This window comes from Leopardus geoffroyi, chromosome D1, assembly GCF_018350155.1.
Source record: "Leopardus geoffroyi isolate Oge1 chromosome D1, O.geoffroyi_Oge1_pat1.0, whole genome shotgun sequence".
Classification (NCBI taxonomy): domain Eukaryota; kingdom Metazoa; phylum Chordata; class Mammalia; order Carnivora; family Felidae; genus Leopardus; species Leopardus geoffroyi.
The window spans coordinates 74,509,707-74,536,302 of NC_059329.1; the positions used below are offsets into that span (position 1 = coordinate 74,509,707).

Below are 26,596 nucleotides of genomic sequence, written 5' to 3' on the forward strand. Positions count from 1 at the left end.
AGGGTAGGAACCTGCCTTCCTCAGGTATTCTCTTCACACTTATATTTTCATTTTCTTACCTTTCTTTTGGTTTCTCTTCTGCTGGCCATATACACATGCTTATACCTTCCTATCTTATTTTTCTTAACTTTTTCCTTTATTTTCATGTATGTACTCTCCAAGTGAGGAAACTAATGTTAAAATTTTGACCTACAGTCTAGATTATAAATTAACAGAAAATAACCCTTGGTGCCCAGATAAGTCATTTCCTTAATGAAATTTAGTTTTCTTGGTAATTCTCCACATTCAGGCACTTCCTTGCTGAATTTCAACACATTAAAATATGACCCTCTGAAGTCATCCCGAAAAAAATGAAGCTTAATATGGGGAAAAGATTTTAGTGCTTCCCCCTGCCCTCAAGCCCAGTTTTCTTATAAAATGAGGTTAATAGTACTGATCTTAGTAGGGAGTAGGAAAGTTGAGATGTTGTTTAAGGGTATCAACTTGCCACTAGTAGATAAATAAGTTTTAGATATCTAATGCACAGCGGAGTCAACAGTGCTGTGTTATAAACTTCAGAGTCGCTGCATCTTAATTGCCCTTACCTTGAAACAAAAAATGGTAAGTATGTGACATGATAGAGATGTTAGTTAGCTGTAGGGTATCATGTCGGAGCACGTAAGTATCAAATCAACACATTTATACCTTTAACTTCTAAAATGTTACATGTCAATTATATCTCTGGAAAAAATGCAAAACCAAAAAAGTGCGGACTTTATGGGATTGCTACAAGAGTTAAAAGAGTGTGGTACACAGTGAGTACTCAACAAATAATAGGTGTTACTATAATTTCTGTTTTTAGTGCTATACAATATTTGATTGTATGGATATGTAAACATATATATAACCAAACCCCTTAATAGAGATCTTGGTTGATTCACTTTTTCCTTTGGTGCCTTTTTCTTTCATCCTCTAGGTGTTATAACTGTCCTAGGTATGGCCTTGGGCCACCTTCTGAATACATTCTCTTCATTCCATTGCTTTGAATACTAATATTGATGATGATGAATATGAAATGATGAATCCCAGGTAGCTGTGGTCTCTCTAACCCCAGAACTCCCAAAATCGTACATCTGCCTGTTTACTTGATATCTTCACTTAGATATTTCAGACATCTCAGCATAGCATGTCCAAACTGGAACCTTTTATTCCTCATATATCTGTTTCTTTCTGAGTCTTTCCCATCTCAGTAAAAACCAAAAAAAACATTGCCATAGACACAGTTGCTCAAGCCAAAACCTGGGAGTCTCCTTGATTCCTTCCTTTCCTTCACCTCCAAAACTCAGTTCATCAGTAAGTCCTCTACAAAACATCTCTGATTTGTCCACATCTGTCCATCTGTACCCTTACACCCTCACTATTAGGCTACCACCATTTTTGTCTTGATTGCTTGCGTTAGCCTCCTAATTGGTATTCCTATTTCCACTGTTTTTCCCTATAATTTATTCTCCCCTAGCAGTAAGAGTTATAAATCAGATCATAATAGTTTCCTATGTAAAACTCTTTGATGGATTCTCATTGAAATTAAAATAAAAATCAAAACTCCTTCAAGGCTCTTCTTGACTTGGACTCTGTCTGCTTCTACCTCACTTTGGGCTACACCTTCTTTCAGGTCTGTTCCAGGCTTTTTCTACCTCAGGGTCTTTGCACTTACTGTTTCTCCCCCCTGTTCTTCCACCTAACTAGCTTTTACTCATCTTTTAGACATCTGTTCAAATGCTACTTCCTCAAGAGAGACCTTCCCTAACCTTTCTATCTAAAGTAGCTCCTCCTCTCCATCTAGTCACTATATCATGCCACCCCTCTTTATTTTTTTCATACCATCAGTCATTTTCAAAAGTGATCTTTTTATCTTGTCAGAGGGTGACTCTTCTTGTTGTATTGGCTCGTCACCCATACATGGCATGTATTAGGCAGTCAGTAGTTATTTGATAAATGAATGAATGGTATATGAGTCTTTTTGTCATTTTTCTTTTACATCTTTAGTCTTATGTCTTACCAATCCCTGGCCCACCCTTCATTCCAAGTGTACTGCAATACAGAAAAAAACTCATAATATGTATTCTGTTGCTTCTGTACCTTTGTTTAAGCAGATTTTTCTCCCTAAAGTATCATTGTCTCTATGTCTGGCTTGCAAGCACTTATTCAACTTATGGTGCTTCTTGAAGCTTTTTTGAATCTACCTCTGCTCTCCTCCAGTGGGATTGGCTACTTTTTCTATTACAGCACATCATATAAGTTTTAACTACGTGTACACTTACAGCCCAGCATCCCACTAACTACTATACTGGCTCCTTTGGCACAAGATCATATTAAGTTTCTGTCTATAGGGCCTAGCACATAGCATAAACTCAATACATGTTTGAAAATATCTATTTCTCCAGTATCTCATTTTACATAGCTTAGACTTGCTTACACTAATACTAGCAAAGTTATAAAGCCAGAATTTGAAAACATATCTATCTGACTCCAAAGTCCATGCTTTTTTTTCCCCCTACCATATTCTATTACTTCATTTAATATTTTGCTAGCTATATCTAAAACTGGTCTTTAAAAAATGCATGTTTCGAGGCACCTGGCTGACTCGGTAGAGCATGCAACTCTTGATCTAAAGGATGTGAACAACTTTGAGCCCCACATTGGGTGTAGAGATTACTTTTAAAAATAAAATCTTAAAAACAAATGCATGGTTTAAGGTTAAGATTATTTTTGTGAAGCCAGAAGGAATATGTCATATTTTTAATCTGTAACTTATTTTTAAATGTTTACCTGTAAAAATTAAGTAATTCTCAGAATTAATGAAGTCCCATCATCCAGTGTTTTCAGCCAGCATATCTCTCATAATGGGTAAGAAAACTAGAATTTTATTTTGAATTTTAATCCTCTAAATTGTTTCTCCTAGGGCTATGGCATTTCTTCTGTGCCATCTGCTTCTAATTCCAAATCCATAAAGGAGAATAGTAATGCTGCCATCATCAAGAGGTTTAACCATCACAGTGCCATGGTCCTGGCAGCAGGTCTCAGGAAACAGTTAAGTATACATGCAAAGGTTCAATAACTGGACTTTTCAAGATAGCCAGATGGAGTTGTATTGTTGCTCTGCTTGTGATTTTTAACATTTTTCCCACTTTGTTTTAAGAGAAGCACAAAATGAACAAAATGGTGAGCCCAGCAGCATTGATGGAAATTCTGGAGATGCAGATTGCTTCCAACCAGCAGTCAAAAGGGTATGAGTAAAAAGTGTGGAACGTTTAGAACTCAGGTTTCTCCAGAAACCTTGTATAACTTACTAGTACTTTATGTTGATCCTTGATTATTTAAAATGACTCCGTTCTTCTGGTCGAGACATTAGGTGTTTGGCATAAGTTATAGAACACTTAAAAGAACACTTTCTTGGTTTTAACTTGCCAGCCACCTTTCCATGAACTCCTGTCTATTCACTGTTTTTATTGGCTTTCTTCTCTTTTTTTCCTTCACATCTACACATACAGTTTGTGTTGTGGGCAAGAGTATCAACAAAGGCAATATGACAAGAATAAAAACTAAAGGTCTGTGTATATGATTTTAGAAGATAGGGTTTGGGCCTTATATTAAGAGCTAGAGCTCTTATATATTAAGCTCTTATATATTTCAGCGCTAGAAATGTGTTCTCGTTAGATATTGAAGAAATCATTTAGGGCTATGAGAGAATAAGGACACAATTGTCTACTTCCATATTTCTTCTTTCTTTGCAACTTTGCCAAACTACTCTTTCAGTTTTTTAAAGTTCCTTCCCAATTACAAAAAATGAATATGATAAAGTTTTCTTAGAGGGCAATTAGGCAATATATATTAAAATTTTAAAGGTTTATTGCCCTGTCCATTTTGGGACAGCATTTCATTTTGGACACTTATTTAAAAAGGTAAAGATGTGAAAAGATTTAGATATAAATATTCATTACAGTACCATAATAGAGAAAATAACAAATATCCTAATAATATCTGTGGTGTGTCCAAACAATGTAGATTGATGCAGCCATGAATAACTTGAAAAGGATTCATGACCTACTGAATTGAAAGGAGTTCACATTTACCATAACAGTAGTGTAGTTCATAAAAAATTAAAGACACCAATTTTTTTAATTGTTTGAGAGAGAGAGTACGTACATGCATGAGAGGGACAGAGAGAATCCCAAGCAGGCTCCATGCTTTCAGTGCAGAGCCAAACGTAGGGCTTGATCTCACAAACCATGAGATCATGACCTGACCCAGAATCAAGAGTCAGAGGCTCAACTGACTGAGCCACCCAGGCACCCAAGAAACCATTTTTGAGTTGCCTAAAATACTAAGGGGTGGGAAACAAAAATGAATTTAACAGTTCTTATTCTCAGCGTTCAGTGTCTATAGGGAAGACAAAATCAAAAGAACAATTTCAAAATAAGGTATAGTAATTGTGGGGGTGCCTGGGTGGCTCAGTTGGTCGAGCGTCTGACTCTTGACTTTGATTCAGGTCATGATCGCCCGTTGTGTGAATTCAAGCCCTGCATCGGGCTCTGTGCTGACACTGTGGAGTATGCTTAGGATTTGTCTCCCTCTCTCTCTGCCCGTCCCCCACTTGCTCTGTATGTCTCTCAAAATAAATAAAAAGTAAATGTGAAAAAAAAAAGTATAGTAGTGTTATTTACAATAGGAACCAGAATAAAAATTAATGAATTAAATAAAAAGTTCACAGATCAGACTATGTGACACAATTTCATATGTAAAAAAAACTTTTAAGAAATTTTTAAAAAGGACCTCAGAAACATACGCTAAGGGGTTATCTTTCCATAAAGGGATTATGGGTGATTTTTAACTTGAGTTCATGTTTCAGTAACTTAATATGTTTTTACAGGCATATACACTTTTAAAATTAACAAACCCAAGAAACTATTTTTTTTCTTAAGTTTTTAACTATTTTTTTAAATGTTTATTTATTTTTGAGAGAGAGAGAGACAGAGCATGAGCGGGGCAGGAGTGAGAGAGAAGGAGACACAGAATCTGCAGCAGGCTCCAGGCTCTGAGCTGTCAACAGAGCCCTACAAAGGGCTTGAACCCATGAACTGCAAGATCATGACCTGAACTGAAGTTGAATGCTTAACCGACTGAGCCACCTTGGCGCCCCAAGTTTTTATTTAAATTCCTGTTAGTTAACGTACAATGTAATACTAGTTTTAGGTGTACAATTTAGTGATTCAGTACTTACATACAATGCTTGGTGATCATCACTTGGTGTACTCCTTTAAAAAATACTTATTTAAGGGGCGCCTGGGTGGCGCAGTCGGTTAAGCGTCCGACTTCAGCCAGGTCACGATCTCGAGGTCCGTGAGTTCGAGCCCCGCGTCGGGCTCTGGGCTGATGGCTCAGAGCCTGGAGCCTGTTTCCGATTCTGTGTCTCCCTCTCTCTCTGCCCCTCCCCCGTTCATTCTCTGTCCCAAAAATAAAAAAAAATAAAAAAACGTTGAAAAAAAAATACTTATTTAAGCCATAAATAAATGACTAAGAAAAGTGAAATGAAAATTAAAGTTACAGGGGCGCTTGGGTGGCTCAGTCAGTTGACTGAACTCAGTTGAGTGACCATTAATTTCGGCTCGGGTCACATAGTCTCACGATTAGTGAGATCGAGCCCTCATTAGGCTCCACACTAACTGTGTGGAAGTCTGCTTAGGATTCTCTCGCTCTCACTCTCCCCCTCACATGCATGCATGCACTCTCTCTCCAAATAAGTAAATAAACGTTAATAAAATAAAAAATGAAATGAAAGTTATAGAGAGGAGTTTAAGGAGAAATACAGGAAGTGACACTCTTTGCAGTACTGTGCACTAAGTACATTTGATTCTTGGTAATTAAAGAGTTGTCAAAAGTCATGGTTTGTTGTGTTTTCACAATATTCAATATTACTGACTCTGTTCTTTCAAATCAATAGTTTGAAATAGTCTGCTCTATGTTCTGCAAAAGGGTCTTAAAGAATGAGAGATTCAGAAGTAGTGATAGACAAAGTCCTTACTTTATAGATTTTTCATTTAGGTATGTGAGTCAGGATGCCTAACGAGGCCTTAGCAGAGGTGTAGGATTTGGGTTGTTACGGGAGGTTAGGGAGGGACATGACTTAGGCAACAGCAGGGGTAGAAATGAGCTTGACATACATGGAAAGTAATGAAGATATTGGTATGCCTTGAATTTAGCTGAAGGGTATAGAGTTGAGAAAGTAGTAAAAAATTAGGCTGAGTCCAGGTAAAGTGGGGCTGATGAATGTGTTACTTTGAATATTCTACTGTCAGGTCTGTTCCTAAACTACAAGAGGACTATTCAGACTGTCAAAATAGGGACACTTTAAAATACTAAGTTTTCGGGGCGCCTGGGTGGCGCAGTCGGTTAAGCGTCCGACTTCAGCCAGGTCGCGATCTCGCGGTCCGTGAGTTCGAGCCCCGCGTCAGGCTCTGGGCTGATGGCTCAGAGCCTGGAGCCTGCTTCCGATTCTGTGTCTCCCTCTCTCTCTGCCCCTCCCCCGTTCATGCTCTCTCTCTGTCCCAAAAATAAATAAAAACGTTGAAAAAAAAAAAAAAATTAAAATACTAAGTTTTCAAATCCTTTTTGAGAGTTACTTAATAACCTAAATGTTTTAATCCTAGTCCTGGTACTACAGGTGAGGGTTGACCAGAAGGTTTCATTGTTAAAAGGGCACCTGGGTGGCTCAGTCAGTTGGGTGTCCGACTTCAGCTCAGGTCACAATCTCACAGTTTGTGAGTTCAAGCCCCGTGTTGGGCTCTGTGCTGACAGCTCAGAGCCTGGAGCCTGCTTTGGTCTCTGTGTCTCCCTCTCTCTCTGCCCCTACTCCACTCACAGTCTGTCCCTCTCTGTCTCTCAAAAATGAATAAACATTAAGAAAATAAAACTAAAAAAGAAAGGTTTCATTGCTGTGTAAAGGCTGAAATGTTGTAGAATTATTTTCACAAATGTCCATGTAGATTGCTTTCTTGTGTCTTATAAAGTAGGCTGTAGAAATTTAGCAGTTTGTTACTAGTACAGGAGAAAGATGAGCAAAACAAAGTAAAGAGTACAGAAGTAAACCCAAATACATGGAAGAATTAAATATATATATGATAAACATGATATTTCAGAATTAATGGGACAAGACAGATTATTCTACAAACAAGTGTTAAGAGGACTGATTAATAATTTAGTAAAAGGAAGCTCAGATTCCCTGCCTTACTTCTTATTCCAAAATAAATTCTAAGTGGATCAAAGATTTAAGCAGAATATTAATCCACAGAAGAATAAGCAAAAAAGGGATAGTTAAAACCAAAAAACGCCCAATTGGAAGAAAACGTATTTACAACACTTAAACAATAAATTTGTCTTTTGGCCTCCTGGGTGGCTCAATCAGTTAAATGTCCGACTCTTGACCTCTGCTCAGGTCTTGATCTCAGGGTCGTGAATTCAAGCACTGAATTGGGCTCTGTGCTGGGTGTGAAGTCTACTTAGGAAAAAAAAAATAGTCTTATGTGGTGGAAAAATAGTAAAAGATACCATTTTCATCTGCCAGACTATTAAAAATTAAAGGTTCAGTAATAATATGGTCAGAGTGTAGGAAAACAGGTATTCTGTAAATAGTTGGTGAGAAAATGAGTTCAACCAATTGTAGAGCAGTTATCTCTAGGAACTGAAGCTCATGGTGGGAAGACTTCATATTTTACTCTCTGTAGAGTTGTACTTTTTCAATCATGTTCATTACTCTAGTAAGGAAAAGTTTCCATATAAAGTGCTGTGTTAATAATTATAGGCGAAGTTACAAGAGTCCATTGAATATGAAGACTTGGGAAAAAATAATTCCATAAAAACAATTGCACTAAACCTCAAGAAGTCAGATAGGTAAGTTTGGTCAATATTAAATTAACCTGAGACACAATAGTTTTATAACACAAGTCACTGCAGAGTATATTCTGCAAGTATAGCATTCCAGTTGTAAATCACTTTACCATAAAAATATATTATCTTTTTCTTTGAGAATTTACTTTGTGCATTTCAGAAAAGGATGCTAAATGATCAAAGCCAAGATAAAAATGTGTTCTCTGTACTGTTTGCTTACTGCCCATATAGGAATTAAGTTACTTTATTGAAATCTATTTAGCTTATATTATTTTTTGCTTTGGGGATAATGTTATATTGAGACTGCTAAAATATTTGAAGGACAAATGTTACATGCCTTTATTCTGTGTTATGAGTCATTTCTTTCTTCCTTGCTAATCTTCAGGTATTATCATGGTCCAACTCCAATCCAGTCACTACAGTATGCAACAAGTCAGGACATTATTAATTCTTTTCAAAGTATTAGGCAAGAAATGGAAGCTTATACACCCAAATTAACTCAGGTAGGTGACTTGTACTGTTTGAAAACCAAAGTTCCCTTAGATATTTCCTCAATTTATGAGGACAAACACATTGAATTATATAAACTGTTTTAATTGCGTTTAAAGACATATTGCCACTAAATAAATTGAAAAAAAGAGGTAGGAAGAAAAAGGTATTTGGCATATTCAAGAAGCATCTGAAGTTAAGGTGGTAATGAAGAATAAAATAATGAGTTTTGTGCCAATTTTTTCCCTTCTGTATACATAGTGTTGCTGGGGAAATTTCCCAGGTTTCCAGAAAACTTGTGGACATCACTGTCTAAATATTTTGCATGACTTTAAACTAGAATATATAAAATAGATCTTATTATCTAGTCTTTATTTTTCCCTGCTCTTATTCATACTTAAATGGATCAGCAAGTTCTGTCCATTCTTCATTATTTCTTGACTCCTATCACCTTGGTTTAAGCAAACCTGAGTAGTTTTCCACAATGCCACTACAAGTTCTCTTTCTAAAAACAAATTTATCACCCTGTAGCTTGAATCCTTTACTGCCCCCTTTTGTTGCTATAGTTACTGTCTGGATACCTCATCTGGTGTGCCAGAATCTTTACGTCTGGCCCGAACCCACATCTCCAGCTGCATTTCCACCATTCCTTTCCACACAACCAAGAGTCCTCTCTCCAGCCTAACACACAAAACTGCCTAGAAAACAAAGTCATACTTTCTCTCTTAGCCTGTTTCCTGACCCTGAGGACCTAATAATAATTATTCAAAACTGAACTCAAATTACATTGTCTCAGTAAAGCAATCCTCAGCATGCCCAGTAGCAAGTTTTGGAGGTGGGGAGGGGGTGGGGCACATCTTTTGTCTATTTTTGTAAACTCTGAATCAGAGTTCACATCTGTCTTGTAGTGCTTACCACATATTGGAACTTATTTTTTTTACTTACAGAAAGTTCCAAAAAAATGTTTTCTGGCTGTTTTGAGATAGAAACTCAAATATTTCAGTGTGTATTTCCTAAAACAAGACATTCTCATAAATAACACAGTACAATTCTCATACATAACATAGTACAATTACAGAAACGATAAGTTAACATTGATAAAGAATTTTTTTTTTAATATTTGTTTATTTTTGAGAGAGTGCAAGCAGGTTAGGGGCATAGAGAGAGGGAGACAGAGGATCCAAAGCAGACTCCATGCTGAGAGCAGAGAGCCTGACATGGGGTTCAGACTCCCAAGTCACCAGATGATGCCCTGAGCTGAAGTCAGACGCTTAACCGACTCAGCCACCCAGGTGCCCCTAACATTGATAAAGTATTATCCAGCCTATAAGTCTTAACAAAAATTTTACCAGTTGTACCACCAGTGTCCCTTGGAGCAAAAGAAAACTTTTTTTTTCTTGGTCCAGCATCCAAGTCAAGTTCATTGAGTTGCATTTAGTTCTCATGTTTTTTAGTCTCTTTTAAAATGGTATCATTTTATAAATAAATAAATAAATAAATAAGGTAAAATGGTATCGTTTTTCAATCTCTCTTTGTTTTTCATGATCTTGATATTTGAATAAAAGCCAGTTTTTGTAAAATACCCTCACTTTGAGTTTCTCTAATGTTTCCTTATGACTAGATTCACATTAAGCATTTTGGGCAAGAATACCACAGAAATGATGTGTCATCCTCAGTGTATCGTATCAGGAGCACATACTTAATTTGTCCTAACTTTTGATCACTTGGGTAGGGTAGTATCTACCTGGTTTTTCCACCAAAAAGTTAATATTTTTCCCTCTGTAATGAGTATCTCGAGAGATATTTTAAGACCATATAAATATTCTATTTCCTATCAAACTTTTACCCACTAGTTTTTTAGAATCTGTTGATGATTCTTACCAAAACACTTACTTCTGTGGTGGTGGTGGTGAAGTGGTGATTTTCTAATTCCGTCATCCCTTCTACATTTGTCAGTTGACACTTTGCTAAGACAAAGAGCTTCCCTTTCCTTCTGTGTTTATTTATAATAGAATGGACTCATGGGTTTTTACATTATTTTGTGGGTTATGAACTGTTGCTGTATTTTTGTTAAACTAAAGTATAATTTACATAGTTAAATGTACCTTTTTTAGTCTCTTCTGCAAATTTTAATAAACACAGTTGTGTAACCACTGACACAATTAAAAAAAAAATTTTGTCACCCCCAAAAATGTACTCATGCCTCTTTGCAATCAGACCCTTCCCACACCCTTCACACTGGCTCCTATAGCTTTCTGACAATGTCCTCATCAATTTTTGAGCACCTCCTTTTGAGTACCTTACTTTATGGAACGATGAGATAGATGTTTCAGGTTCGTCTTATGCTTGCCCTGCCCCAGCCACAGAATCTTTTTTAAGGTTGGGTACACTTAGAAACCAAGATCTGGGTGTGGTGTACTGGTTGCTCTTGGGGTGTCATTTGCTACTGGTTTATCGTCCCCTCCGCGAACAGAGCTAGGAAATACATATATGTTCATATATGTACACATAACAATTGTGGGATAATTTGACTCCTTTTTTTCATCTGTAGTGTAACCCAGCATCTGGCCCTTGGGCCTAAGTAGATCCTCCTAACTTTTTCAAGCTGTGGTCAATCCTAGATACTTAAATTCTTCCCCATACTCACCCTGCATGCCAAAAATGATTTCATATCTGAGACACATGAATTGAGTTAGGAAGGCCCAAGAAATCAATTGTCTGGGTGTATATACCTGAGTACGGCCCGTGGCTAGTCAGCCAGCTCAGCAATCACAGAAGCTTCTAGTTCCAAAGCATTATAAAATTTCTGACAAAAGTAAATAAGAATAACATGAACTCCCATGTCCCCTTAACTTGTGGTGGTCATATCCTGTACTCTTACACCAAGTTGAAATTTTGTTTTCACCCAGTCCATATACCATGGATTTCTACTTAATAAAAACTCCATTGAAAAGCCTTAGAGAGGGTAACCCTGCACTTGAGCTATTCAACAAATGACTTGTTCCTCTATAACCACAGTGCCTGGCACTTGTTAGGCACTCACTGAATATTCAGATATGTGAATTATTTTCCTAACTGTTGATACTGATACAGTGGGGAGTGTGTTTTTTCCCCTTTTGGTTAAGTATTCACTTCCTTGGAAAACTACAAATGATATATTTCTGCTCTTGTTGAGTTTTCTCTTGTTTCCCCCTAGCTGCCAGTAAGTATACATGTTAACATGTTGTTTTAGTTGTTTTCTTAAGCTCAGTTTTAGCTTCAGTTGTAGAGTTCACAAGTTGAGTTGGTACTTAAGAAGGGCAAAAGTGTGACTTTTGAGGTCTAAAGACGTGCCAGGCATTACTGGAAGACTGGTAGGTATTCTGTTTCTATGCACACTGTGTTTCTGGCCTCACACAAAGTAGTTCACTCTAGTGGCTGTAGATTATGTGTTTATGCAGGAGTAAAGATGCACTGACCATTTTGCTGTAAAACTGAAATGTTAGGTAAGAAAGATGACAGGAAGAGGAAATCACTTTCTGTGTCTTCGTTTCTTGCAGGTTCTCTCAAGTAGTGCTGCCAGCAGTACTATCACAACACTGTCACCTGGAGGAGCACTTATGCAGGGAGGGACACAGCAAGCCATAAACCGTATGTGCTGGGCTTTCTGTTGCTGCCCCTTTATTTAAATGAGCTCTAAAGAGCAGCTTGAGAGGAATGCTAAAGTTACATTGGTTTTTGTTTGGAGCTTTCTGAAATTTTTTTTTTGTGCATATAGATCCTGAGATCTATTTAGACAAGAGCTTAGGTTTCGTAATTGTCTTAATAGTACAAAGAGTGGTGCATTGCTAGTCTCCCTATAGCATACCAAAAGCCTTCTTTTTTACTTTACACCTCTTAGAATAAAGGGAAATCTGAAAATTGCTCCAAAATCCAAGGGAATTTAAACTCTGGGATCTGTTAGCCACAAAATCGGTAACTTATCTCAGAATAGCACATCCTGGTTTGGCATTGGCCGAGAACACACGTTCAGATTTATTCTATGAGTGGTCGTTCTTTCAGAAGCTATACATATGTAAAAATAACCTTTATCCTATAGACCTCTTGTTTCTTCTGCAGAGATGGTGCCAAATGATATTCAGTCTGAGTTGAAACACCTGTATGTGGCTGTTGGGGAACTTCTACGGCACTTCTGGTCCTGCTTTCCCGTTAATACACCATTCCTAGAAGAAAAGGTCAGAATTAATTCCAAACACAGCCAGCTCAGTGGTAGTGTGACTTAGTGAGATACTGTTTTGAAATTGGAAAATTGTATTGTTTACCATGTGCTAGACACTGGGATAAGCACTTGCATACGTTAATTTAAGCCTTCAGCATCCTGATGGAGGTAGGTATTAAAACCCATTTTATAGATGAAGAAATTTGAGATACAGGCCAGTTCTATAACTTATGATTGTACGTCTTAAAACTTGTGTCTACCTCTAAGCCACTGGGAATAATTGAAGAACACAGATGCAAAACAAATCACATCAGTAAAATTATTTATTTGGTATATTTTTTAGAGGTAATTAAATTCAAACTTAAATTGACAACAAATACAGCACTAGCTGTTTAACACTAAAACCCTTTTAATCAATTAAAGGACAGTTGATACATGGGAAAATATTTACAGCTTTAATAGTAATAGCTTAACTATATAGATTACGCTTATAAACATTTCTTAAGAGAACGGTAAATACCCCATTAAAAATAATAGGCAAGAGACTTTTAACAGGCCCCTCACTAAAGAATGCGGGTGGTTCAGGAAACCTAAGAGGAAATTTTCATACTCACTAGTATTCAAATAAGTTCATCTTTAACGCTACAGCAAAAGAGCATTTTTTTATCAATTGTTTATTTTTTTTATTTTATTTTATTTTTTTATCAATGATTTTTAAAAGAAAAAATTTTAAGTGATCAGTGATGGCTGAGTTGCCGAGAGTTCTTTCTTTTATTATTCATACTACCTTTTAAAAAAAAAGTTTGACCCAGAAATTCAACACTCAGAAATTTAACCTAAGGAAGTAATTAAGAATATTTATAAATATTTAGCAGTAGAGATGTTCCTCTACCACTGTCTCCGAAAGATGTGGAACTGGCCTAACTCTTGACCAGAAGGGGCTTGGTTAAAGAAGCATTTGGTATGCCCGTACACTGAATACAATGCATCCATTTTAAACAGTGACTTAGATGAGTATTTAATGATCGAAAGATGTTCACGTTAAACCAAGTGAAATTTTAAAACAGTATAATAAATGCATTTATACACATATACAAAAAAATATTGAGAGGGATATGAATTATGAACCAAAGTGTTAATTATCTCTGAGGGGTGGTAGATACTGCTTCTCTGCCTGAAGGCAATTAATGTATTAAAAAAAAAAAAAAGTAACCTTCCTATCTATCTTTTTCTCTTGCTTCTTAAAGGTTCTTTGAGATTTCTCTGTATTTTATTAATTTCTCTCATCTTTTTTTAGGTAGTGAAAATGAAAAGTAATTTGGAACGATTTCAAGTTACAAAGCTCTGCCCATTCCAAGAAAAAATTCGGAGACAGTATTTAAGCACAAACGTAAGGCAACAATCTGATTGGCCTGATTCTCATTCTCTGTGTAGCAAAATGATGAAATTAACTTTGTTTTCATGTAAATGAGTAGATACATTGGCTCTTATTTTTTTTCTGTTACTCAGTATTATTGTTTTTAAGTTTATTTTATTTTTTTTAGCAATCTCTATACCCAACATAGGGCTCAAACTCATGACCCCAAGATCAAGAGGGGCGTGCTCTTCCAACTGAGCCAGCCAAGCACCTCTCACAGGACTGTTTTTTAATTGTAAAATGCATCATATATTCAGAAGAGTGTATAAAATACTTACACTTTTTAAAACAATGAAACGAGTATCTACCAACAAATCATAAGAAATGGAACAAAACCGGTACCCATAGGTATTCCCTGTCCAGTTGCGTACCCCTCCTTCGCACTCTTTCAGGACCACAACTAATCAGGAATTTATCATCATCATCTCCATGGTTTTTGTTTGTTTTTCTCTTTTTTAAGTAAACTGCCCCCAGCATGGGGCTCAAACTCAACAACCCCAAGATCGAGTTGCCTGTTCTACCCACTGAGCCAGCCAAGTGCTCCAATCATCTCCGTGTTTTGCTTTATAGATTGACAACCTGTGTGTATGTTCCTAAAAAAATAATTATTTAGAAAACCTGACTAGCAAACACAAACCCAACCCTGCAAAGAAAGGCAGACTTGCTACTCTGTAACAGTAAACTGTACAGTTGCTGCCTTATGGTCTGCCTTTGCCTTCCCTGATGGCTTACAGCAGGGCAGGGCTGTGGGTGAGGTAGTGAGTGCAGAGTGTCACTTGGTGCCCAGGTTTTTTAACATTTTTTTGAATGCAAGGCTACAAGCAACCACACGAGATGGTTTTTCATTTGTTACGCAGTCCTCTCTGAGATGACTGGGCAAGAAGAGTATATACAAATTCAGGATTTAGTATTCGAGTAAGTAGCATAATCAAAAGAGGGAGTTTTATCATTGAAAGCTGAAAAATTCTTCATCAGTAAGGTTTTTAGTAAGTATTTATTCCCTAATGTCCTCAGTGATTTTTCTCAAAATATAACAGTAGTACTTACAATCAGAAAAGAAACTTGGAGTATCTTCCCAACAACAGAGCAAGAGTGACACATAGGTTTCAGTTCATGTGTTTTCTTGATTATAACTGCCTGGAGCACTATGGTAAAAAGGATTCTGAGGCCACGTGCAGGCATTAACTTGGAGAATACTGCAGGTTTGTTTCCACACCACTGAAGTAAAGTGAGTCAAATGAATTTTTCTGTTTCCTAGTGCATGTACAAGTTAGGTTACACTGTACTGCAGTCTGTTAAATGTGCAACAGCATTGCATGTAAAAAAAAAAAAAAACATTGTGCATACCTTAATAAGAAAATACTTTATTGCTAAAATTGCTATCCACCTTACCTCTCTGTTAGTGGCTGCTGACTGATCAGGTGGTGGTTGCTGAAGGTTGGGGTGGCCGTGGAAATTTCTTGAAATAAGACAACAGTAGGGGTGCCTGGGTGGTTCAGTTGGTTGAGTGTCTGACTTCGGCTCAGGACATGATCTTACAGTTCGTGAGTTTGAGTCCCACGTCAGGCTCTGTGCTGACAGCTCAGAGCCTGGAGCCTGCTTCAGATTCTGTGTCTCCCTCTCTCTGTGCCCCTCCCCTGCTTGTACTCTGTCTCTCTCTTTCAAAATAAACATTTAAGAAAATAATAAGACAACAGTGAAGTTTGCCACAGCGATTGACACTTCTTTTGCAAATGATTTCTGGGTAACATGCGATGCTATTTGACAGCATTTCACCTACAGTAGAACTTCTTTCAAAATTCAGAGTCAGCCCTCCCAAACCCTGCTTGCTGCTTTATCAACTAAGTTTACGTAATATTGTAAATCCTCTGTTGTCGCTTCTACAGTCTTCACTGCATCCTCAACCAGGAGTAGATTCCATCTCAAAAGACTACTTTCTTTGTTCAGCCCTAAGAAGCAACTCCTGGGGTTCCTGGGTGGCTCAGTCGGTTAAGCATCCGACTTCAACTCGGGTCATGATCTCGCAGTTCGTGAGTTTGAGCCCTGCGTCGGGCCCTGTGCTGACAACTCAGAGCCTGGAGCCTGCTTCGGATTCTGTGTCTCCCTCTCTCTCTGCCCCTCCCCCGCTTGCTTTCTCTCTCTCTCTGTCTCTCAAAAATAAATATTAAAAAAAAAAAAAAGCCACTCCTCATCTGTTCAGGTTTTGTCATGAGATGGCAGCAATTCAGTCATGTCCTCAGACTCCACTTTTATTTCTAGTTCTCTTGCTTTTTCCACCAGCTTGCAGTTACTTCCTCCACTGAAGTCTTGAACCATTCACAGTTATCCATAAGGGTTGGAATCAGCTTCTTCCAAATTGCTGTTAATATTGATACTTTGACCTCTTTCCATGAGTCACAAATATTCTTAATTTTTTTTTAATGTTTATTTTTGAGAGGGGGGGAGGAGGAGTAGAGAAAGAGGGAGACACAGAATACGAACCAGGCTCCAGGCTCTGAGCTGTCAGTACAGAGCCCGAAGTGGGGCTCAAAATCACAAACCGCAAGATTATGACCTGAGCTGATGTCGGACACTTAACTGAGCCACCTGGGCGTCCTGAGTCACAAATATTCTTTTTTTTTTTTTTTTTTAAGTTTTTTAAAATTATTATTTTTGAGAGAGACAGACAGAATGCCAATGGGTTAAGGGCAGAGAGAGAGGGAGACACAGAAGCAGAAGCAGGCTCCAGGCTCTGAGCTGTCAGCACAGAGCCTGACGTGGGGCTCGAACTCATAAGCTGTGAGATCATGACCTGAGACGAAGTCGGACACTCAACCGACTGAGCCACCCAGGCTCCCCCTGAGTCACAAATATTCTTAATGGTATCTAGAATGGTGAATCCTTTCCAGAAGGTGTTTAGTTTACTTTGCCCAGATCCATCAGAGGAATCACTGTCTATGGCAGTTATAGCCTTAGGAATTGTATTTCTTAAATAATAAGACTTAAAAGTCAAAATTACTCCTTGACTCATGGGTTACAGAATGAATGTTGGGTTAGCAGGCATAAAAACAATGTTCATCATGTCTCCATCAGAGCTCTTGGGTAGCCAGGTGCATTGTCAATGACCAGTAATATTTTGAAAGGAATCTTTCTGAGATCTCAACAGTGACCGTAAATATTCACTAAACCGTGTTATAAATAGATGTGCTGTCATCTAGGCTTTGTTGTTCCATTCATAGAGCACAGGCAGAGGGGATACAGCATAATTTTTAAGGGCCCAAGGATAATCAGAATGTTAAATGAGCATTGGCTAAAACTTAAAGTCACCAACTGCATCAGCTCCTGGTAAGAGAATCAGCCTGTTCTTTGGAGTTTTGAAACCAAGTATTGACTTCTCCTCTCTAACTATGAAAGTCCTAGATGGCCTCTTCCAATAGAAGGCTGTTTTGTCTGTGTTGAAAATCTGTTGTTTAATGTAGCTACCTTCATTAATTATCTTAGCCAGGTCTTCTGGATAACGCACTACAGTTTCTACATCAGCACTTGCTGCTTCACCTTGTACTTTTTTGTCTGTTACAGAGTTGTCTTCTTTCCTTAAACCTCAGGAACCAGCTTCTGCTGCTTCAGACTTCTCTTCTGCAGCTTCCTCACCTCTCTCAGCCTTGAACAGAGTTAGGGCATTGCTCTGGATTAGGCTTTGGCTAAAGGGCATGTTGTGGCTGGTTGGAGTTTTTATCCAGACCACTAAAACTTTCTCCATATCAGCTATAAGACTGTATTGCTTTCTTTTCATTTCATGTGTTCACTGGAATAACACTTAATTTTTTTCAAGAACTTTTCTTTTGCATTCACAGCTTGGCTAACTGGCACAGGAGTCTTTGCTTTCAGCCTGTCTCAGCTTTCAACACACCTTCCTCACTAAGCTTAATCATTTCTAGCTTCTGATTTAAAGTGAGAAACATGTGACTCTTCCTTTCAGTTGAATATGTAGAGGCTACTGTAGGATTATTCATTGGCCTGATTTCAATATTGTTGTGTCCCAGGGAATAAGGAGTCTTGAGGAAAGGGAGAGAGGGGAATGGCTGGTCAGTGGAGCAGTCAGAATACACCCAACATTTATTAAGTTCACCATCTTACAGGCATGGTTCGTGGTGCCCAAAAACAATTGCAAAAACATCAAAGTCACACTAGTCACAGATTAGGGTAACAACATAATAATAATGAAAAAGTTTCAAATATTGCAAGAATTACCAAAATGTGACCTGACACAGAGACACAAAGTGAGCAAATGCTGTTGGTAAAATGGTGCTGAGAGACTTGCTTGATGCAGTGTTGCCACAAACTTTCAATTTGTTGGAGAGAGAAAAAAAAAAAAACCATTCCTGAGAAGCATAATAAAACTTTGCACAGTAAAACAAGATATACCTGTACAGTCTTACAGGAGGGCTTGCCATTCATCTCTTCTAATTGGCACTATGGAACCACTATGCCCATCCAGTAAAGTAAATTATTTTTATATCCTTTCCAGGCAGGTTCAACTTTCATGTTGTCCTTTAGCTGCTTAATGGCAGGGCAGACACTACAACCCAGATAGAGCAGGTGAATTTCCATCTCTCCCACCATCTCTTCCCTTTTATACAAAACGGGTCTGGTAATACCTTCACAGAGGGCTTGCCCTTTGCCTCATTGGGGTAATACAAATGAGCATAGAAACTACACTGAAGTATGTGCCAGATCTGGATCAGAAGCATTAACTTCCCCAGCCTTTGCCCAGTTATTGCTGAAGTTTCTTGCTTGTTTTTCAGTTGGTAAGTCACATAGAGGAGATGCTCCAGACAGCCTACAACAAGCTCCACAAGTGGCAGTCACGGCGTCTGATGAAGAAAACGTGAAGTGTCTGTGACTCTCACAGGTTTTGTGAGAGTAAGAGAACTGTGACCTGCAGTGACTCTGGAAACCTGGCCTGAGACATGCCGATGATCACACAGCAGTGACAAACATCTGCACCATGCCAACTCTCGGAGCTGATGCTGTTGTACTTGCACATTGTGAACTGAAAGGAAAGGAACTGTGACTAAACTCGAAGCTGGGGAGGTAAATTAAGGCAGAACCAAAATGAGCTAAGTTGCAAATATATATATATACATATATATATATTTTAAAGAGACACTGTTTACTGCAGTTACTCAGGAACTGCTTTTGATTCACATTAAGCTGCTTTCAGAAATTTAAAAAAAAAAAACTTTTTAAAAGGGTGCATTGATAAAATCTGAGGTTTTTTTTTTTTTCTTTGTAAATTTTTTTCCTAAGTTTATGGCACAGGGTACACCTTAAGTATTTCTCCTCCATCCTCCACTTGGATCCTCAAGTTGTACTGAATTCTAGTCGTACCTTACATCAGCAAGTTAAAGAGAGTACTTTAAAGCAGGAGACTGTTGCTCAACCATCAGGAAACAGTTGTAGTCAGAAGACATCATTGGTCCTGTGTTTCCTACGGAAATAAGAAACAATAAATGTTGCACTGAATGTTTGTGGTTTGGAGTCCCTAAATGATTAAGAGGGAACATATTTGCAGAAAGTTGCGTGGGATTTTTTATGCAGATTTTTGTCAGAAGACAATGGCGCTGCATGTTTTTCTTTGAGTGCAAATGTACATTGCTAAGATTTTTTTTTAAGATGGCATGTGCTTTGAAAAGAGGAAATTGCATTTTTAAGAGTTTAAAAATCGTATGAGTGAGAAATATAAGAAATCTTACTTATTTTCACCTCTTTAGAAAAAAATAAAAGATGTTTCTCATATCTCCTTTTCTCGAGTATCTGACTGTTACTGTCCTTGGCGAATCGATAATCATTGCATAGTGACTGAAAAGCCTAAATGGCAAAAGAAAAAAAAAAAGTTTCATTCTTGTTTCTGGAATCATGCCATATTTTGTTCCTAATAGGATCAACTCACTGTTTATCTAGATTTTAGATGTCTTGTATTAAAAATTACAGAAAAAAGTAAAACTTTTTTATAGATACTCCTTTAACTATTAAGACATCGTATGGTTTCTCACATGTTATATTTACGTGGGTGGGCTACTCTTAAAGCCATTGTACAAGCTCGTTTTATTTTTTTTCTTCTGTTATTTAAAAAATAACTTTTTTATTGAAGTGTAGTTGACCTACAATGTTATATTAGTTTCAGGTTTACAGTATAGGGATTCTGCAACTTGACATGTTACGCTATTTGTTCACCACAAGTGTAGCTACCATCTGTCACCATTTATTACAGTACCATTGACTGTTCCTGTATGCTGTACCTTTCATCCTTGTGGCTGATTGATTCCGTAACTGGAAATCCTGATTATCTTTCATATAATGGCTACAGCAGGTCAAAAACCTGGACATTGAACTAGTAAAAGAAAAGGGGCAACATCCCTTTTGGCTTCAGTCTTCCCATCTCTCCTTCAGATCAATATAGTAATGGTGTAATAATCCCTTACACCTTACAGTTTTACAAAGTGCTTTTCAAGTGTATTATCACTACAGCTACTCTAAGCAATAACAATGGAGCAGGTAGAAAAATGTTTGAAATAGAAGAGTATGTCTGTTGGGAAAGGCAGGTATAAACAAATAAAATGCTCTGTTAAAGATTAAGTGATAAATGTAACGGAGACTGAAGAAAGAAACCATTTTGGAGAACTGGGTAGGCTTTACTAAATATTGAATAGAGAAAAGCATGATAAAAGTGTGAGGCCTTGGAAAGACCCCAGTGTGTTTGTTAGATTGGAGGGTTGAGAGTGACAAGTAAGTGACTGGGATAATCAGTTTAAATCAAGTTGCAAATAGCTGTGTATGCCAAGGTAAGAAATTCAGACCTTATCCATTCGGCATGGGTTATGTCAGAGAAAACTTTGAGTAAGTTGTTTTTATGAGAGTCTGGGTTGGTTGGTCTATAGATAAAAAGTCTGGCAGTTAGGAAGGCCAAACCTAAAAGGCCTTTGGAACAATCCAGACTGGAAACTATGTCCAAATTATAGTGTAGTTCTGGTAAATGGGAGGGGTTGGGTGAAGACATTCCTAATGTATGTGACCAAGTCTCACAGGAAATAAAGGATTTGAGGGTGATTTCACCAGAGTTAATGGTCAATTTCATGTCTAGCTTGCATTTAAAGTATTTGATACTTGGGGGCGCCTGGGCAGCTCGGTTGGTTATACATCCAATTCTTTGATTTCATCACAGGTCATTACCTCATAGTTTGTGGGATCAAGCCACACATCAGGCTCTGCACTGACAACACAGAGCCTGCTTGGTATTCTCTTTCTGTCTCGCTCGCTCGCTCTCGCGCTCTCTCTCTGGCTTGCTCTCTGCCCCTCCCCCACTCACATTCTCTCTCTCTCTCTCTTAAAAAAAATAAACATTAAAAAAATAAAAATAATAAAGTATTTGATCTTTGGACTCTTTTCAGAGTGAATCTTGGCAGCTGTTTAGCCCTATTATTTTCCTACCTTCCCATTGTGGAAAACGATAATACCTTTCCTGCTATGTCACACTTCATTCCCACAATAACCAGTGAAGCAGGTAGGTGCTACAGGTTATTTTACAAATTAGAAATGGTTTAGATGTTATGTAATTTATCCAGGTACACACAGCCAATAAGTGGCAGAGCTGGGATTTGCCCCAAACTGCAAGGTGCAAGTCCCTTAGGGATAAGATGCTTGTGAAGTTGGAAGCTTTTATTCCCCAACCCACAGCTCCATTGATTAGTTTTTTTTTGTTGTTTTTTTTTTTTTTTAATTTTTTTTTTTTTCCAACGTTTATTTATTTTTGGGACAGAGAGAGACAGAGCATGAACGGGGGAGGGGCAGAGAGAGAGGGAGACACAGAATCGGAAACAGGCTCCAGGCTCTGAGCCATCAGCCCAGAGCCCGACGCGGGGCTTGAACTCACGGACCGCGAGATCGTGACCTGGCTGAAGTCAGACGCTTAACCGACTGTGCCACCCAGGCGCCCCTTGATTAGTTTTTCTTATGACTGCCCTGCTATTCCTGCCTCTCTGATTCTATTCTGCGTTGCTTTTCTGGCAAATCATATTATGGAGTTAGTCTGCCTGATGGGTCCAGAGGGCTGCAAAATGTAATACAGCATGTCCTGCTTTAGGAGAATGAGTTTCTCCCTGAGAGAAGCAGGAAGTCAGTAGTACTAGTCTGCTTTGGACTTAGACTGCAAAATGAATAGCTACATCGTGACCCCCACTTCAGTCTGAAAAATTAAAAGAATGCTTTAACATCTGTGCTAGAAAGGTAGCCCACTCATCCAGGGGGAGAGTTGAGTCCAGAAAGTGATTTCCTGCATATATATAACACACACACACACACACACACACACACACACCACCTGGAGTTGACAGTGGCCCTGGGATGGAAAGCTGCCTATTTTAAACTTAGATTTGCTGTCTCCAGTGTCAAGACTTGCACGAGATTCCTCAGTGCATTACCTCTGCCCTTTCCCAGTTTAGCTTCTTGAAGACTCAGCTGTTCTCCTAGTTCCTGAGGCCAAGGAAACCCAAGTTATTTTCAGCTCTTAAACTGTCCAGAGTTGGAGGATTGGTTCAGGGGTGATCAGCCTTAGTTTGTAGTCCATATTGCTTGAGGATATTAAAGTCCCTGAAAAGGCTTAAGAATTCCGACTTTGTAACCACAGAATCCTGTGTTCATAGTCTTACATGGAATTCCTAATACAACAAACGTGGACTTGCACCTATTGAGATAGAGCCACAGATCCAGCTTCTCTCTCCATGCACTGCCCCCCCAGCAGTACACTAAGAATACAGCCTGAAAAATGTTATTTTCTCTCTGGCCACCTGATAACCTGCTGTGTTCATTGGGATGGCTGATAATAAGAACAGACAAGTTAAAGATAAATTCTGGCTTAACTTTTAAATTTTACATTTCTGTAGTCATAGAAATAAGCAAATAGCAAGATGGTACTTAAACCCAATCTATTAGCAATTACATTAAATGGAAACACACTGAACTCTTTAAAAGACAAAGATTTTGTCAGATTGGATTAAAAAACAAGCCTCAGCTATACACTAGTTATAATCACAGAAATGATTATATAAATCACTTAGCTCACTGGACTTGCCCACTCAACAAGTATCAAATTCAGGTTCACTAGGTATTAGAGTTCAAAGTCCTTTATTACTCAGATTTATTTCTCTCATTCTAGCAGCTGTCTGGTGAACAGAGCCATAATTTTTTAAGGGGTGAATAGTACTGAAGTATGTAAGATAGAAGATGGTTCTGTACCTTTACCCCCAAATCTCACTCTGCTGAGAGTGCTTTTTCTTAGGGACATTTTTCTATGCACTGAATTATTTTTCTAACCTACAACCTGAGATATTTCTGGCAAGAGATATCTGTGTACACATTCATGCCCTTTAAGGTAAACCTTGACAGTGGGTCTCATCTTACAGAATCCATTCATGGTCCTAATTCTGTAAGCCAAATTTTTGTGAATTATGGTCCTATCCGTTAGTGGGCTATTTCTGGCACCTGGTTATCCATAAGAAGAGGCTATGCCTGACCTGAATACAAAAATTCTTTGGGCTTTACATGTGCAATCAAGATCCTTATCACCAAGAACATTTACACCCACAGATACAGGGAGGAGAGAAAGAGTGTTCCCGTAGGCCTAACCGGGATTGATTGCAGCCTCATGAACAGTAGAGACATATTCTAGCAGAGGTGTTAGAACAGACTTTGGTGGACTTGTATAGTTCACTAGCTGTGTGACCTTGAACAATTTAATTTGTACCTCCATTTTTTCATCTGTAAAATGGGCATTATAGTAGTACTTCATTGATTAGGTGATTGTGAGGATAATGGATAATGGTCATAGAACTGGGCTCCTTAACAATAAAATACTAATAATCATAAAATAAAAATAAAAAGAGGTTGGGCCCAAACTTGAGGCAAAAAAAAAAATTTATCAGGAGAGCAACCTTGAAACTTGATTCGGTAGGTGTAAAGGGTTTCTCTGCGAAACAAGGTCACTAACAGGCTTCAGTGAACATATCCACAGAGCTAAATATGGTTATTTGACATCTCAACAATTCTAGCTTAGGCAAGAGAGAATTTCTTTCAAAGCATAATAGTGATCCATTTTCTGTTCTACATGAATAGAAAGGAAAAAAAAAAGTGATTAAACACAGTGTACAGCTGAGCTGAGTTCAAATTCCAGCCCTGCCACTTACAAGTGGTGTGATTACTTAATCTCTTCACACCTCAGTTTTCTCATTTGTAAAACGGGCATACTAATAGTACTTGTAGATTTATTATTGTTAAATGAGCTAATAAGTGTAAGTGCTTAGAACAGTGCTTGGCACACATTAAGCAATACATGTTCTTCCTGGCATTTATCATCATTATCATCACCAGGCTTCAGCTCGAAGCTTATTGACTCAGGCCAGTATATAATATCAACACAGACAGGCAGCTGGGGCAGAGAATAAAGGAAACCTATTAGGTCTATTTGCCAAACATTTGCCGTGCATAAATATATTCTTATTTAATCCTTAGGATTCATTCAACAATTATTTACCAAGCTCCTACTATGTGTCAGTCCACAGTCCCCACCTTATAATCTCCAATCATGAAAAGGCACTGTCCTAGATGATGGGTAAAATAGATTGTGCCCTAATCAGGCTTAAGAATAAACCGAGGCTCAGGGCGCCTGGGTGGCGCAGTCGGTTAAGCGTCCGACTTCAGCCAGGTCACGATCTCGCGGTCCGTGAGTTCGAGCCCCGCGTCAGGCTCTGGGCTGATGGCTCAGAGCCTGGAGCCTGCTTCCGATTCTGTGTCTCCTTCTCTCTCTGCCCCTCCCCCCTTCATGCTCTGTCTCTCTCTGTCTCAAAAATAAATAAAAACGTTAAAAAAAATTTTTTTTAAAAAAAAAGAATAAACCGAGGCTCAGAAAGGTGCAACAACTTTCCTAAAGCCCCTGACTCCCAACTTGGGTGTGGAGAGCGGATTCAAATGCCGTTCTTGAATGTAAATCTGTGTAGCTGCAAACTGTTGACCTCTCCCTGCCCCACTCACTGTCTCCCCACCCTGCTCAGGCAGGCTGGAACTTTCTCTTCTACCTGCTATAAATAATGGAGAGAGGGAAAGCTATTTTATTTCTGTCTGGCCACGCACTGACAAGCACAGATGGCTCTAAGGCTGAGAGACTGCTTCATGCTCCTGATGTGCAATGAAGGAGACAGATTGTTGGATCTAAAGCTGCTAGGGATAGCCACACGGGCTTGAACTCTGCTGTTGGTGCCACTAAGTATCCATTATGTGCTAGGTCCTCAAAAGAATAAAAGGGCCTTTGCCCTATTTTCTCCTGACACTGGATTTTTTTTTAATTGTGTTTTCTAAGCGAAGTTATACCTGTTCATAATTTAATTTTTAATTTTTTTTATTTATTTAATCTCTACACCCTACATGGGGCTTGAACTCATGAACCCAAGATCAAGAGCCACATGCTCTTCCGACTGAGCCAGCCAGGTGCCCAACCTGTTCATTATTTTAAAAAGTCAAAAGCACTAAAAGGCACATACCAGAACATTATGTCCACCAACCCACTGCTCCCTGTTCTTTATTCCTTCTTCACAGAATCAGTCACTTTCAACTCCTTTTGCTTATATACCATTCTTAATTTATCAATTTCATTTTCTTAAAAATAAAAGTAAAATGTCTTTTTATTCCTTAAAAATAAATTTTCTTTTTTTCTTAAAAATAAAAAAATTTTAATGTTTATTTATTTTTGAGAGAGACAGAGCACAAGCAGGGGAGAGGCAGAGAGAGAGAGAGAGAGAGACACAGAATCTGAAGCAGGCTCCAGGCTCTGAGCTGTCAGGACAGAGCCTGACATTGGGCTCGAACTTACTAGCCGTGAGATCATGACCTGAGCCAAAGTCGGCCACTTAACCAATTGAGCCACCCAGGCGCCCCCTTAATTTATCAATTTTATTATTATCTGACTTTCTATTTTGGTAGTTGGGGATTTAGTGTTCTTTTTTTTTTTTTTTTTTTTTTTTTTTAATTATTTAGTTTGAGAAGGAGGGGGAGGAGCAGAGAGAGAGGGAGAGCAAGAATCAGGAGCAGGCTCTGTGCTGTCATCAGAGTCCAATGTAGGGCTCAAACCCACGAACCGTGAGACCATAACCTGAGCCAAATCAAGATGCTTAACCGACTGAACCACCGAGGTGCCCCTGGGGATTTAGTGTTCTTATACCATTATTCCCATATCCCTCTCTGCATCCTCCCAATATTTCAGTTTTTTTTGATAATCAATAGTCAGTGCTTACATTTTGATTATGTAAATATTGTGTACAGCCTCAGTCATGGTCCTGACAGGAAACAAATGGCACCCTCAAACTGGGTAATTTGAGGGGATTCATAAGGAGACTATTTCCAAAGGTGGGGGCAGAGCATAGAGAAACCATAAGGAATAGGGCAGTACCCTAGCTTACTAGGCCTACGCCTGATGAGGTGATGGAAAGGAGTCGTTAGTTACCAGGACAGAAGAGACGCGAGTTAAGGAACGCAGCCCACCC

General features: G+C 38.4%; 1 protein-coding gene across 1 annotated transcript in view; it reads left to right on the plus strand.

Annotated features, from left to right (window-relative positions):
* The window catches only part of GTF2H1 (general transcription factor IIH subunit 1), a 37,472-nt gene extending 17,667 nt beyond the window's left edge, over window positions 1–19,805 (plus strand). Inside the window, exons 8-15 of the mRNA XM_045484710.1 lie at window positions 2,942–3,069; window positions 3,179–3,266; window positions 7,838–7,926; window positions 8,309–8,426; window positions 11,952–12,042; window positions 12,511–12,626; window positions 13,908–14,000; window positions 18,812–19,805. Coding sequence (XP_045340666.1) covers window positions 2,942–3,069; window positions 3,179–3,266; window positions 7,838–7,926; window positions 8,309–8,426; window positions 11,952–12,042; window positions 12,511–12,626; window positions 13,908–14,000; window positions 18,812–18,898 — 810 coding nt within the window. The 3' untranslated portion in view covers window positions 18,899–19,805. The remainder of the gene's footprint in view (window positions 1–2,941; window positions 3,070–3,178; window positions 3,267–7,837; window positions 7,927–8,308; window positions 8,427–11,951; window positions 12,043–12,510; window positions 12,627–13,907; window positions 14,001–18,811) is intronic.
* The last annotated feature ends 6,791 nt before the right edge of the window (window positions 19,806–26,596 follow it).